Source organism: Brachypodium distachyon, chromosome 1 (assembly GCF_000005505.3).
Source record: "Brachypodium distachyon strain Bd21 chromosome 1, Brachypodium_distachyon_v3.0, whole genome shotgun sequence".
NCBI lineage: Eukaryota > Viridiplantae > Streptophyta > Magnoliopsida > Poales > Poaceae > Brachypodium > Brachypodium distachyon.
Window position 1 is genome coordinate 53,378,193 of NC_016131.3, and position 15,516 is coordinate 53,393,708.

The 15,516-nt window shown below is 47.0% G+C and overlaps 2 protein-coding genes and 1 pseudogene across 3 annotated transcripts; 1 reads left to right on the plus strand and 2 right to left on the minus strand.

Annotated features, from left to right (window-relative positions):
* Positions 1-54: 54 nt before the first annotated feature.
* LOC100820833 (pentatricopeptide repeat-containing protein At1g59720, chloroplastic/mitochondrial) lies at positions 55-2,396 on the minus strand. Its single transcript, XM_003557393.4, has one exon. It carries the CDS (start codon positions 1,917-1,919, stop codon positions 264-266), a length of 1,656 nt encoding a protein of 551 aa, XP_003557441.1. The 5' UTR covers positions 1,920-2,396; the 3' UTR covers positions 55-263.
* Positions 2,397-2,536: 140 nt separating this feature from the next.
* On the minus strand, positions 2,537-8,269 carry LOC100846640 (plasma membrane ATPase 3). Of its 2 annotated transcripts, XM_010229952.3 has the most exons (21): positions 8,072-8,269; positions 7,371-7,490; positions 7,163-7,261; positions 6,928-7,065; positions 6,707-6,841; positions 6,438-6,617; positions 6,150-6,356; positions 5,929-6,048; positions 5,724-5,843; positions 5,518-5,640; positions 5,321-5,425; positions 5,090-5,234; positions 4,754-4,918; positions 4,410-4,648; positions 4,286-4,318; positions 4,093-4,174; positions 3,816-3,976; positions 3,532-3,717; positions 3,210-3,392; positions 2,939-3,117; positions 2,537-2,846 (listed from the first exon to the last, which is right to left on the minus strand). In XM_010229952.3, the coding sequence occupies exons 1-21, from the start codon at positions 8,123-8,125 to the stop codon at positions 2,750-2,752; spliced, it is 2,871 nt and encodes a 956-aa protein (XP_010228254.1). In that variant the 5' UTR covers positions 8,126-8,269; the 3' UTR covers positions 2,537-2,749. The 2 variants fall into 2 exon arrangements, with proteins under 2 accessions (XP_010228254.1, XP_010228253.1); XM_010229951.3 differs by having other exon boundaries at positions 4,410-4,918.
* A 2,833-nt stretch (positions 8,270-11,102) lies between these two features.
* On the plus strand, positions 11,103-13,778 carry LOC100823843 (annotated as a pseudogene).
* The last annotated feature ends 1,738 nt before the right edge of the window (positions 13,779-15,516 follow it).

Below are 15,516 nucleotides of genomic sequence, written 5' to 3' on the forward strand. Positions count from 1 at the left end.
ATGTACTCACATTTACACCATCTACGTTTTCCTTTTTAGCGTGACAGTGAAAACTGCGAAATAGTATAACATATCATACACCATTCTGTTTAACTGATCGGTCAGCTAATTTTGATATTCACAGCCTAAAAGATGAATGAAAGAAAGATGTCACAGCCGAAGAACACTGCAGTCACTTACTGTCGAAACAACTTTTTCACTCTTAACGAAACTAACGTCAAAGAGGTATCTCCTGGATAGCATCACAGATTATGGCTCGGGAATCACCAGTAGTCTTTGCAAGAACAAGCCCCATCCTTGAAATGGTGAAAACGGATCCGATCCCTGACGATGATCTCAACACCATACAGCTCTGATATGATCTTGCTGATAGTGTGGCAGTCTTTGCACACTCTTAGGTTCTTCAGGATCCGAATAGGTGCCCCGTCTGTCGCCTTGAGCAGACCAAACGATATGGCGAGCCGCTCGCTGTGTAAACGCAGTGCGGCGCCCTTGGCATGGTCGATGCCAGCAACCATAGGGGCCGCTGATAAGTTCGGCTTGTATCCAGAGGATGTGAGCCTCTGTTCAATCTCATCCAGCTTCTTGTATATCTCCTCTGTTAGAGGGTGCGACGTGTCGCCTGCGACAAACTGATGAACCAGGCCGTCCATTTCAATTGAGCTGAACCCTGGCTCCTTCTTGAGACCCTCTTCCCTCATCAACCGCCGGACCATGCCCACATCATTCCACCGTTGCGCAGAGGCATAGACCTGTGAGAGAAGAACGTAGACGCCGCTCACAGCGTCATCAGGAACATCGAGTGCCAGCTTGGCCATGGCCTCGCTAAGCTCCAACCCAGCATTCTGCTTGCAGCATGCATCAAGCAGGCTCCTCCAGATGATGGCATCAGGCCGGCAATTCATGCCAGACACGACATCGAGGGCCTCTTCAATGAACCCGGCTCGTGCCAAGATGTCCACCATGCACCCGTAGTGCTCGATCCTCGGCCTGATCCCGTACTCACTCACCATCATCTGGAAGTATCTTCTACCCTCCTCCACCATCCCGCCATGGTTGCAAGCGCTCAGCACGGCGACGAACGTGATGGCGTTGGGAACGAATTTCTCAGCCCGTGCCATCCGATCAAAGAGCTCTACTGACTCACGTACGCGGCCATGGTTGGCCAGGGTGAGGATCATGACGTTCCACGACGTGATGTCCCGCTCGGGCATCCTATCGAACACCTGGCGCGCGAGCTCCACCGCCCCGCACTTGCCGTAGAGGTCGACGAGCGAGTTGTTGATGAGCACGTCGCGGGACACCGCCTGCCCGTCCCCGTCGCCGCCGAGCTCCCGCAGCAGCAGCGCGTGCGCGTAGACGCCGAGCGAGAGCGCGCCGGCGCCGGCGCACGCGCCGAGGACGCTCTGCACGGTGTAGGCGTCGGGCGCGAGGCCCGCGGTGGCGGCGCCTTCCAGCTGCAACTCCCGGAAGAGGTCGAGCGCGGCGATGTGGTCGCCGTTCCCCGCGAGCGCGTCGACGGCGGTGTTCCAGGAGACGAGGGACTTGGCGGGGATGCGTCGGAAGAGCGCGAGCGCGGCGGCCGGGAGGCCGCAGGAGGCGTAGAGGTGGAGGAGGGAGTTGGCGACGACGGTGTGGGCGCGTTCGGGGAGGGCGAGCTTGGCGGCGAGCGCGTGCAGCTGGCGGCCCTCCGGGAGCGCGGCGAGGAAGGAGGCCGCGGAGAGCGCGGGCGGGAGGGAGAAGTGCAGCGGCGGCGGGGATGGGGAGGCGTGGAGGGAGCGGAAGAGGAGGAGCGCGCGGTGGGCCAGGTGCGCTCGGCGGGAGCGCGCGAGAGAGCGGAGGAGCTGGACGGAGGAGGAAGTGGGGTCTGGGCGGTTGGACGTGGTGGGGAGCGGCGTGGCGGCAAGGGAAGGGTTCATTGCGATGGCGGCGGCGGCGAGGCGCGCATCGCGATGGCCGGGTTAATTAGCGGGCGGCGGAGTGGATAACGGTGGCGATGGTGGTTTGTGTGGACGGCAGCGCGCGTCGCAAGAGAATTCAGAAATTTGTATGCGTCCTAGTGAGATTTTCTCAGACATTACCGGCGTTGCGAGCAAGCCTGAACAATCCCAGGAAAAAGCTTATTCAAGTTCCAAAGTTCAAACCAACAGGAAAAAGCTCCGCACATGCTTCGTCTCTCCTGGTCCGACGAAGATGCAATGGCTTATGGCTGGCTGCTGTTGCCCATGGATACTCGCATTACACACCAAGTGGATGCACCCCAGAAACGACCAGGTCCAAAGCATTAGTAAGCAGTAAGCACACTCTTGATGCGTACAGGCCCCAGATGCCAAGAATTAACGATTCCTTCACCTGCAAAACCCCGGATTCCCCCAACAAATGCAGATTGCAGCAGCCTCAGAACATGTTTCAAGTCCATGTGTGCTGGGGACAATGCAGCAGCATTGCACGTGGCCATGTTGCCGTTACGATGCTCCAGATTCAGCTGAATTCAGACCACAACCACAGGGAGAGCCAAGCCAGCTCCAGAACAACAAAAACCAAAAATGTACTCCGTACTATATATATGATCATCTAATAGATTGTCTGCCGGGGGCGATTAATGGACATAAATAGGGATGAAGCGACTGCGATCAGCACCGCACCGACGACACTCGAAACCCACGCTCCTCGCGAATCGGAATCATCGTTATTGTTTGCCTAGCTAGCTAGTACACAACATGTATTCATTCAAGCCTCAGCAAACCGATCATACGGTGTACGACTGCTGGATGGTCTCAAGGTCCAGCCCCTTCTGCCTCACCACCGACTCCATCCGCCCCTTCAGGGTGTTCAGCTCCCTCAGCCTGCAAAAATTCAGTCACATTACATAAGCTTCATGCAAACACACAGGGGGGTGGTTGGTTACTTGGTGAAAGGCAGGTCTCCGAATTTGTACCTCGCGATTTCAGCTCTCCTCCGGGCCTCGTCCGCGAGCTGATTGAGTTCGCTGTAGCTGGTCATGCCTTGGAATGTTGTCGACTCTGGTGGCTGGAGCCCATGTAGCGTCCTCTGAGCGGTGGCCCACTTGAGCTCACGTTCTTCCCGCCCGAAATCCTTCTTCCGCGTGAAGGCAATCTGCAAGGGCGGCAAGCAACAGAAGATGAGCACACACACCTGACAGACAACGAAGTGTTGGATTTGGACAAACATTTGATATGTGTTCCTACCCTTTGATCAAGGACAAGATCCCATGCTCTCCCACTCAGCGCATAACGAATGAGGAACTTGATGACATCCAGTGGCAAGTAAAAGACAATGTTGTAAAGCCAGATGACACCAGCCCAGCCCCATCCAATGCCCTTGATTGCGGCAAATCCCCAATCAGCATACACAGCAATGAGAGTAGCAATCTGAGAGCAACAAAGACAATGAATATGTGAGAAAGTAGTAAAAATGATTAATAAGATACCACAAGATGCTGAGCATCTAAGCGTAGCTGAGCGTCACTTTAAGCAGTTGGGCATGAATTGGATGGTGAGGATCACTTACTAGCTGAGCCACCAAGAAAGCAAAGACCAGTAAGAATCCAGGACGCTCCATAAATGACCAGCTGCGAGACCGTGTTACAAAGATGAGAGCTTGGCTGATTGTGCTGACTTGCAGGTAGATAGCAGATGCAAGCTTCTGGAAGTCATCCTGGGCAGTTTTCTCAAGGCTTTCAACGTGAAACACGCGCTGAAAATCAACAAACGATGCCAGCGATGAGCACTTACCACCACACATGCATTAGATTACTCAGCCTGTATAAATGCTTAAGAAACTACTAGCCATACCGGGAAGAAGTCAGTTTTGTATGCTGCCCAAAAGAAAATGACTGTCATCATGGCTAAATAACTACCAAGGACAACCCCAGTTGCAAAAATCTCAGATAACTTCCAGCTATCAGGTTGTGGAGATGGTTTTACTCTGTCCTTTGAAATTGTCATTATGGTACCTGTTCTCAGAATGTATTACTTCTTAGGTAAGCAAATATGCTAGAGTTGAGATGTATTTAAAGAAATGATCAACGGTAGGTTACTCTTGTCATGAATTAGCTGAAATCTGACATACCATCATTGAGGATCGCAATGATTAGGACCATAAATGGTGGGAAGTCGAACTGCCATATCAGCGCAAGAAGCATAAAACCAAGCTGATACAACAGAATGTGTAGAGAAAAAGTTAATTGTTTGCCCAATCAGTTACTAAGCAGTTAAGCCATGATTTAGCAAAAGGTAGAAAATACAAGGAATAAAAACCTTACCACTATACGGATTGTAATTGACACAGCATATATCTGCAATCACCAATCAGAAACAAACACTTAGAAATTATTGAAAAAATACTGGTGGAGTACAAACTGGGAAGGAATGGCAGAAATAACCTACGGTGTAATTCTTCATCCGCTGGAAAATTGCTCGACTTGTTAACACAGCACTAATAATCACACTAAGGCCTGGTTCAGTTAAGACAATATCTGAAGCACTTCGAGCTGCATCAGTCGAGTCATCCACTGCAATACCAATATCAGCCTTCTTCAAAGCTGGAGCATCATTTACACCATCTCCAGTCATACCACATATATGTTTTCTTGCTTGCAAACGTTTCACAATCTCATATTTGTGTTCTGTAAAGTGATAGTTAGAAGTGAAGTAAGCATGAGTGCTGCCGATAGCTGCAAGGAAAAAAATAGTAATCGCACTCATAAAAATAGTTATTTCCAAAGTTGTACCTGGAAAGACACCAGCAAAGCCATCAGCTTTCTCAATCAATTCATCAACTGGCAAAGCAACAATTGACTCATCCTTATGTTGTCCCAGTAAAGCAGATGAAGGATACATATTAGTACCCATCCCCAAACGGCGAGCTGTTTCCTTCCCAATTGCAAGTTGATCACCTAAAAACATTAGAAAAAAAACTTACTAAGCTTATGTAACTATTACACTCAAACTTGTTGCATAACAGTACTTTCCTCAGCACTTCCTGATTTGCTATAACACATCTGCCATAACACTGTATTTAGAGTAGCCAACATAGAGATTGTGGAGACGAATGAAATAGACCAAACCTGTAATCATTTTAACATTGACACCAAGATTGAGTGCTCTCCTGATTGTTTCTGCACTATCATGTCGAGGGGGGTCAAAAAGTGGCAAGAGCCCGATGAACTGCCATGGTCCTCCAGGACTTTCTTTCCTACCATCTGGCACTTCCTGTGTAAATGTTGTCAGTCATGTATAAAGTAAGTCAACTAGTCAAGTACCAGTGTGCAACTACTGCAAGGTGATGGATCTCAAACCTGGTATGCCACACCAAGTGATCGCAGGCCACGCTCAGCAAATTTGTCAATCACAACTCTGACTCTTCTTTCAATCTCTGATTTGTTGTATGCAAGCTCTAGAATCTGTCAAGATTTCATATTATTATTAACTGAAATCACAGTACACTAAGAGGAATGGGAGTTGCATATGATAATGATAATGATAATAATAATACCTGTTCTGGTGCACCCTTGCTAACACGATGCATTTTCCCCTCTCCATCGAGGTAGGTTAAAGCAGTTCTTTTGTCAGTTGGATTGAACGGCAGAAAATGAACCTCTTGAATACCAGCACGAGCCTTTCATCGAACAAGCCAAGTATGAAAAGAAAGGAAAAAGGAAAATAGCTGTATATCACAAACAGATATGATGTCGGATGTACCTCCTTGGGGTCAGCAAGCATACCAACCATCGTGGCATCTATGGCATCCTGATTTTCTGTTCGTGAAGCTCTGGCAGCCATTAGTATCACAGTGTCCTGATCAACACCCCTTTGGAAAACCTGATTCAGTTAAGAACATGTTAATTGAGATTATCTATATCATCACAAGGCTGTTCTACTGACCAGTTAATATCAGAAGCCTAACCTCTATAAGATTCTTGTCCACAGTCAACTTGTTCAAGGTTAGTGTCCCTGTCTTGTCACTACAAAGAACATCCATGCCAGCCATTTCCTCAATTGCTGTCATCCTCTTTGTAATTGCTCCCTACACCAATATGCAACCTTTTTTTACACTCGAGTCATATGACAGATTATATGAGCAAAAAACACCAGCCCTTTGCTCCAGAGAATTGCACATGTGGATACCTGTTGAGCCAGGCGGTGTGACCCAATCGCCATAGTCACAGAAAGAACAGTGGGCATGGCAATGGGAATTCCTCCAATGAGAAGCACCAAAAGGTTGTCAATTCCTGGTCTGTAAGCCCTGTGTTGAATCGGGTACATGACAACAATCTCAATAACCATTCCCACAGCAATTGAACAGATGCAGAAGTTTCCAATGGCAGTCAGAACCTGGACAGAAAAAAATAGCTGCCTATCACATCAAAACTTTGCCAATACAAACAAGTCCAGGAACAGGGAGCAAAAGCTTGCCTTCTGAAAATGGCCAACTTGGTTTGTTGAATCGACAAGATGCGCAGCCTTGCCAAAGAATGTGTGCACACCAGTGGCAATGACAACAGCCTCGATTTCACCCTGCTTGCAAGTGGAGCCAGAGTACACCCCATCACCAGGGCCTTTGGTCACTGGCAGAGACTCACCCGTCAGCGAAGACTGCACAAGAGAACCAAGCAATAACACATAAGCTTACAATTGCATGACGAAACCAATCCAACCCAACAAGATAGAGCTATTTAAGTTACCTGATCAATCTTCAGCGGATCACCCTCAAGGAGACGGGCGTCAGCCGGGATGATATCCCCAAGCTTTACACTGATGATGTCTCCTGGAACAAGGATGGCCGATTCCTCCTCGTTCCACCGACCGTTCCTAAGAACCTTCATCACCGCAAAACAGCCAAATCAGTACTCAAGCAGAAGACATCAACATCACAGCCACACAACAAGCAAGATGTTGTTGATACCTTGGCCTTGGGGGCGAGGCGGGCCATGAGAGCAGCAGCGGCATTTCCAGCATTGTTCTCCTCAATGAAACTGATTGTGGAGTTGATGATGAGCAGGGTAATAATCCCCACGAAGTCCTGCCAATCGGGTGGCTTCCCCTGTTAAAAAACATCAAGAACTTCTGTCAGTCCACAGTTCCCCGAATCCATCTCAGATGCCATATATACCGCACGCTCTCAAACATCAAGAACCTACTCCTCCATTGGCGAGCGCAATGGCCATGATGGCGGCTGCCTCCATGACCCATGACAGCGGGTTCCACATGAACCCCAAGAACTTCAGGAACTTGCTCTCCTGCAAACACCGTCCATCAATCCAAAACTCATACTGAAGTGTGAGGTGCAAACATAAACATATTATTTACAATATTTGCCATGGAAACAGAAAAATATAAAAAAGTTACCTTTTTCTCCTCTAGCTTGTTGGGGCCGAAGATGGCTAGGCGCTGCTCGGCCTGGGTGGAGGAGAGACCCTCGCGACTGCATCTCAGGTTCTCGAATACCTCCTCCAACGGTATGTTCTCCTGCGCAAGGACAAGGACTAGAAATCAGAACTAACTAATCATGCATCAGTATTTCCTTTTCCGAAGAAAATTGCTCCGCAAAACGTAACATTTGGGGATGGTTCAGCGGACAAGGAGATAAATTTCTGGGATTAAAAGCGAGGAACACCCGAGTTAAAAAAAAACTGAAGAAAACCGCCGCCGCAAGAACCCAAACGAAACCGGGAGAGAGACCAAGCAGATTCGTGAGGCGTGTGACGGTGGCGGCCCCCAAAATCGACGAGGAATGCAATACCCGAAACGAATCGCGTGACGCCGGAGAGATCAACAAGACAAACCAAGAACTAACAAAAGTAGATGGAAAACAAGAACAGAGACAGAGTACTAGTTTACCAGCACCCACACTAGGCACCAAAAAACCCGGCCCTCAAGGACCCCCCCACACACCACAGAAAAATCACCACGAAATCAACAAACAGAAACCATGGAAGAACCGGGCAAGGCAGCTCCCAAATCCGTCCCCCACAATAAGAACACACGAATACATTAAAACCAAAGGAGGGCGTGTGGTTTCGGAGGGAGGAGAGGAGCCAGGAGCTTACGAGATCAACCGACTCCTTGAGCACGGCGTCCAGATTGGACGCCTTCTCGTCCATCGCTCCCCTCCCTTCGCAGATTGATCTCTCAGTTTACGGGGGAAGACGGAAGACGGGGAGGAGTGAGGGGGAGAGCCCGGACTCCGGGCTCCAGAAGCACAGAGCAGGCAGGTGCTTGGGCTTGGTGGGGGCGGCACGACACGAGGCTAGCGCACCGCTATATACTAGCGGAAAAGGAGGAAATGGTGGGGAGCAAATTTTTAACGTGGGGTTTTTCTGCGGGGACGGGCGCGTGTGCTGTGGGGTGGGCTTACTCTGACGGAATCCAGCGCGGAGCCAACCTTGTGGCACCGAATGCGTCTGTGTTTGTATCCATCTAACGGCTCTCCGCTGATAAACGAGATGATGCAAGGGATTTTTGTTTTTTTATTATAAAAAAACTTGTATGTATGTTACTATCTTAGAGTGTGTGGTGATGAATTAGAGGATGCAAGGGACTTTTCAATTTTTTTGTTTGTCTCCTTTGTATAGCTTTTTCTTCGTATCAGGCAATACGCTGCGCATGTAGTATGTAGTGTATCTACGAATTTAGCTTGATTTGTAATGCGTCACGATATTTATGACTATAGCACAGATATGATGATTCTTATTTTGTCGCCTATCGTGGATTAATATCCTTGTTGGCGTCTGCTTTGGTATAGATAGTTTTAAATATGTCATATCAAATGTATATCTTTGCAATAGCTTTCTATGTTTTATCAAAATTAATTAAGGATGTCCTATCAAAATGCATGGGAAAGGACAAGTGTTCATGAAAAAACAAAAGAGCGACCGACCACTACAGTGTAGTGGATGTGTGTTAGTGGTGTCCTAGAGAAGCATTCTTTTAAGATTATGACATCAATTTTAACCATCGCTTTGCCGTGAATATGTAAAAAAAAAGAGCGACCGACCACTCATTAGCTTGTTTCCTCTTGTGTTCTATCGTCAGTTTGGATAGAGAAGAAGAAAATGGGACATCTTTTGGACTTTTTCACCCATGAAGTTTTTTCATTCCACGTATATATTAGAGCGGCAATCCGTGGGACACGAAAGTTACGAATCCAAGACGGAAATGGTTACTTCAAAGTTGTGCCGACCTTTATGAAACGGAGGGAGTAGTGTCCTAGATCTTATGTGAGCATAGCATTTAGTTTATTCAATCAAGAAAGAAATATTTGCTATTTCTAGGACCAAGAAATAACAATTTTGATGTTACTATCAATCAGAACCATTTATTCGGACATTAAAATTCGTGCATGTAAAAAAAAATCTTGATCGCACGTCTAGCCGCGGTCGACAAATAAGTATTTCTCGGTAACCTACTACCCCATTGTCTAAGTTTAGTATCGAACGGTCAATCTCAGGGTGATACGACGATGCTACTTCGGGAATACATTTGGCACCATGATGGTACTAATACATTAATTAACCGTTGGGATCAACTGGTGTACACAAGGAATCTCCAAGCACATATAACTGAATCAGCTCAGTTCCAAACGGTCACATCTGGTGGGATTAGCCTAACACTAACATAATTAATCAGCCGCTAATGTTCTCTGCCCCGGTATAGACCTCCCGTGCCGGCGCATCATCCAAACCAGGTACTCCATTTGCTATTAGAAAAATCCGATAATGGCACATGCATGATGAGCCCAGATGCTGCATGCTGTCCTGCGAGGCTCTTCACATGCAGGTCCATGGAGAGAGGGGGCACATTTTAGAGTTTTGCTTTTCTTTTACTGTGAATTTCACTTTTTACCTTACCTCGTTTAATATTTTTGGCCACGTTTTACCACCTAGTTGATACATTGTGGCACATCCTACCCGATTTTTTTTTCTCAAGTATGACAACGAGTGCCCACATATTAGGCCTACATCGCAGATTACTTCATGCCAAATTTAAAGCGTCAATTTTCATGACGTTTTCTCTTGTACGTACCCAGTTCACTCAACCCACTTACCTTCTCGATCTAGCTCCTAGTCCGCTTAGACTTGACTAAAACTGGGCGCAACGCTTCTGTTTTGGTTGAGCCAGACCCGGCATGTGTTCCTGACCCCGTCGGATGCTAGCTTGGTCAAGTTGGGCGGATGGGAAATTGGATCGTGTAGGTAAGCAGGTCAGGTCAAGTTGTGTGGACTGAGAATTGGATCCGATTGGTAAGCAGGTCAGGTAAATCGCGGGTAGAAGAGAAAACACCCTATAACTTTATGCTTTTGATTTGGCATCCAGTCATCCGTCACATAGGCATGATATGCGTGCCCACAAGATTCGGAAAAAGTTGTTAAATTTGATAAATTGTCATACTGTAATAACGAAGGTGAAATGTGGCATAAATTAGACACACTTTTTCTTTCAGCCATGTTTTTTCTTTCTTTCTAATAGCAACCGCAATGTGCACCACAAGCTGTCCACAAGCAATAAAGGTGACCTTAAGGTCAACCATATACACTGTGGAACATGGCCACAAGCCAAAAAGCTTAAAGGCAGGCCTCAAGCTTGTGGGCTGCCCACAAGAGATAAAATAACAATACTTTATGGAGTTGCAGTACATGAGGTCATATAATAACAATTTCAGACACAAAGCCGTTGGCCTCTTCCTCTTCCTCTTCTATTCGTTGCCCCCTTTTCTAGCCGTTGCCTTCTTCTTTCTCCGTATTCTTCAAAACCTTCAGCTTCACACATTGTCCATATTAAAAGGAATTCACATCAGTTCTACACAAAAATTAGTTATTTTCCAAAGCTCAGATGGATCCAAACCAAAGCCATGTTGGCCCAGATTCCCCAAATCACCAACCAAGAAATGCAGCAAGTATGCAATATGCTCCAAACTACCCACAACCACAACAGCACACAAATCCCCCCCAATTCTCATATGGCCAAGGAATTTCACCATCCCATTTCTTGCAAAATTTCCATCCCTTTGCTTCTCCCAACAACTATCAACAGTATGCTCGACCTCTAGCAATCTATCAAGGTCTACAACATCAAGGGAGGATGGGGTACTCACCACATGGAGTATTTAGCCATGCAGCAGCTGGATCATCGCCACTTCTTCGACCAGTTTCTCTGTTTGGAGGTCCAGGAAACACATCGTCATATGGATCACAAGTAAGCACTCCACAATCTGGAAGGGAAGAGCCTGCTCATGTTGAAGATGTATCGAATAGCAGTGAAGAAGATGGGAAGAAAGTGGTGCGCACCAATTGGACAGATGAGGAGAACACGCGGCTTGGAAGTTCCTGGATAAAACATTCCGTTGATTCCATTGACGGCAATGGAAAGAAAGCAGAATACTATTGGAGGCAAGTAGCGGAAGAGTTCAACAGCAACCGACCTATAAATGGAACAAAAAGGAGTGTCAAGCAAGGAGTCACTGGAGTACTATCAATAAAGCCATTGCACATTTCAATGGTGTTTATGCCAGAGCAAGAAGCACTTATGTCTGTGGGTAATGTGATGATATGCTCATGAAGACAACTCGTGAGTGGTACAAAGGGGAAAACAATGGTAAGCCTTTCACAATGGAGGTTTTGTGGGACATACTCAAGGAACAACCCAAGTGGAAAAACACATTTGCTGTAGAGAAGAACAAGAGAACAACAGCATCTGGTGCATATGCATCATCTTCCAACCCAGAAATAGATGTAGAACCCAACAAAGAGATGCGTCCCGAGGGGCAAAAGAAGGCAAAAGAGAGGCGGAAAGCAAAAGGAAAAGGTGCACTGCAACCTGAAGACAAGCCATTTGAAGACATGTTGTTGTTTCATGATGCTATTGGAAAGAGATCAGCAGCTTTGGTTCAAACAACAGAAGCCTCAGTGGAGCGAACAAAATTGAACAAGTGCAAACATACCTGCATGCGTTGGCCAAAGATACTTCAGGTTACAGTCAGGAAAAGCTGAAGTGCCATGAGCAGGCTCTAGATACTCTAGGCAAACAATTGTTTCCTGAAAATGTGTAGTGTTAAGCTGCAGCCTCTATGTTTGATGACATTGTATCTTCATAATTAATGTAACCCGATTCTGATGATTAGATGCATGTTTCATTGTAGTTCTAAAGCAATCTGATTATGATTCTAATGATTAAATGTATGTTTGATGCATTTGTATCTTCCCATTTCAGTTCTGAAGCAATCTGATTATGATTGTAATGATTAAATATATTTTCCATGCCTTTGTATCTTCACATTTTTGTTCTGAAGCAATCTGGTTCTGATTTAATGATTAAATGTAAAGCTGACGCAAAACTAGCCGTTGGAAAACTAGCCGTTGGAATACCACATCTACAAATAGACAACGCTCCTTCATTTCAGTACACCACTCCATCCCACCAGAACAACCCACTTCAACCAGAATGTCTGAACACTCAGATGATTCTATCAATAGTGACTACCCGCAAGAGCTTATGGATGAAGAAGTTGATGATCCATATGTGGCTCAAATGGAAACTAAAGTTGAAGCTTAGCTATAAGCAAGATTATTAGCTGGTGGTTCTAACCGGCAAGCTCATCACACACGGAGGTACATTGAAAGAGATCATCAAGATGATCATGATCGACTGTTTGCTTATTACTTTTCCAGTGATCCTTTGTACACCTCCTCTCAATTCCGACGAAGGTATTGAATGAGAAGGCCTGTATTTATGCATATTGTTGAAGCCCTTGGTAACTGGTCTCCATATTTTCGCCTAAGAAGAGATGCATTTGGCAAGGTGGGTCTATCACCGCTACAGAAATGCACGGCTGCTATAAGAATGTTGTCATATGGTTCACCAGCTGACCTCATGGATGAAACATTTGGAGTTGCTGAAAGTACAGCATCACTAGAGTGCTTGGCTATGTTTGCTGAAGGTGTGAGGGTGCTATTTGGTCCACAATATCTTAGAAGTCCAACTGATGGGGATGTCAAACGTTTGCATGCAAGAGGTGAAGATCGTGGATTCCTTGGGATGTTAGGCAGTTTGGACTATATGCATTGGGAGTGGGGCATGTGTCCAGTTGCATGGAAAGGGCAATTTACACGTGGTGATCATGGAGTACCCACTATCATGCTCGAGGCTGTTGCTTCTGAAGACCTATGGATTTGGCATGCCTTTTTTGGTGTGGCTGGTTCTAATAATGACATAAATGTGCTGAACCAATCACCATTGTTCACGAAGGTGCTACAAGGAAGAGCTCCGGAGGTGAAATTTACTATCAATGGATCAGAATATAATATGGGATACTACCTTGCAGATAGTATTTATCCAGAGTGGGCTACATTTGTTAAAACAATTCCACTTCCTCAAAGTGAGAAAGATCAATTGTATGCACAGAAGCAAGAAGGAGTAAGGAAAGATGTGGAGCGTGCTTTTGGGGTTTTGCAAAAATGTTGGGCCATTATACGTCAACCAGCAAGTCTTTGGGACAGGGATGAAGTAGCTGAAATTATGTATGCATGCATTATTCTGCACAATATGATAGTTGATGATGAGAGGGGGGAGAATCTTGATCACATATATGAAGAAGGGAGACATGCACAGTCAATGAGAGGACTTGCCCATGGCCCAATTCATGGATTTACTGCTGTCCTTGAAAGAAACAAGGAAATTCGTGAACGATCGACACATCAGCGTCTCAAGGAGGATTTGGTAGAGCATATTTGGCAACGCTTCAAGCCAGACGGGGAGTAGATATGATGGGCTAAGCTGATGTAATTCAACTAATTTATATGATTGTGTGTGCTATGTATTTCTCAGATTTGCAATTTATTTGAATGCCCCATTTATATTTGAGTATATAATTAGCTTCAGTAGTGTGTATCACTGAATTTATTCTATGAATGACACAAGCACAAGCACTATAACAAAATTAAAGGCATCCACGTATGGTAGGGGAAGAGAGCTGACCTGCACTGCCCTGTGCCGCATCTCTTCCTCCTGTGGATGGCGCAGCTTCCTCCTCCTCCTCGCATGGCCGCTGCAGCAGCAGCAGCCTCCTTCCATGGCCTCCCCAGCAGCCACCGCCTCCGCCTCCCGTGGCCGCCGCACTGCGCCTCCGCCTCGACCTGCAGGCCGCCTCCGCCTCCTCCCATGGCCTCCGCAGCAGCAGCACCCGCAGGCCGCCTCAACCTCCTCCCGTGGCCGCACACAGCCGCCTCGACCTGCAGGCCGCCTCCGCCTCCTTCCATGGCCTCCGCAGCAGCAGCAGCACCTGCAGGCCGCCCCGTGGTCGCCGCCGGCTTGGCGCCTCCTCCGATGGCCGATGGCCGGCAGGGAGAAGCTCGGGGAGTGGTGGAGTGCAGGACAGCAGGATCCCGTCGCCGATTTGGTGGCCGGCGCTGTAGCTAGGGAAGAAAGTTAGGGATTTCGGCAGGGAAGGGGAAATGGGGAATCACGCGCGAGGGGAGGGGGATGTCGCGCGAAGGATTTGGGGGCGGTTGGTCTCTGCCAATTTCTTCTGCCATTTCGGGCCCATCTTAAGGGCTGGTTTGGAGATATACACCGTGGGATTTTCGTTTTGCTACAAGCTCTGAACATAGGTCCCACCTTATGGACATTTTGACCATATACACCGCTGTTGCTCTAGGACTATCAGTCCATCATACCAATGCGATGATTCAAACCGCAAGTAGGGAGACGCGCATGCTGCGGTTCGCTGGCAAACGACGACGTGCGTGTGCTTGCTGCTTGCACAGACCAAAAGGGACAGATTAACAAGGGCCTGGTTAATTTATTCAGTTTAAATTACTGCCATGGGTTTGGAGTCTCGGGTTCACGCAGGAGAGTACCGTAGTACAGCAGCTATAGCTAGCTGGGAACCGACCTGGGGTGATATACTCCCTCCGCCCCACTATATGGGCACGCACGCGCCCCAAGATCATCAATTTAACCATCAAAATATAAGTTATATGACATAAAAAATATATCATTAAAGAGTTCATTTGACTATGAATCCGATGATATATTTTTTATGAAATATAATTTAAAATTTGCTAGTTAAATTTGTAATTTTGAGATGCGTGTATGCCTCTTAAAATGGGACGGAGGCAGTAGCTCGTGCATCCCTGGCAGAGTTAAATCTGCTTATATAGCTGCCGGCGTACGGACAAGGACGTACGGGTCCGTGACCGGTGACTCTCCCCAATTTCCACGAACACAAGAAAGGCTACAGGACACATTTCCACGTGAGATCCGATCCAGTTTTAACAAGGACGATGCAAAGAAAGGCGAGCCGGGTACGATTGGGTGTACGGTTCCGTAGCTACGGACGGCTAGCACCCTCGCCATCAACATTCGTGTTCTAGGCCTGCTGGCCCCTTCCTCTGCCCCCACAAGCCAGAACGAATGGCTCGTGCAATTTTCTATACCTGCTACCAACAAGCTTCGAACAAAGGTTACAATATTTCACCGGAGTCTTAGAGATTGAAGA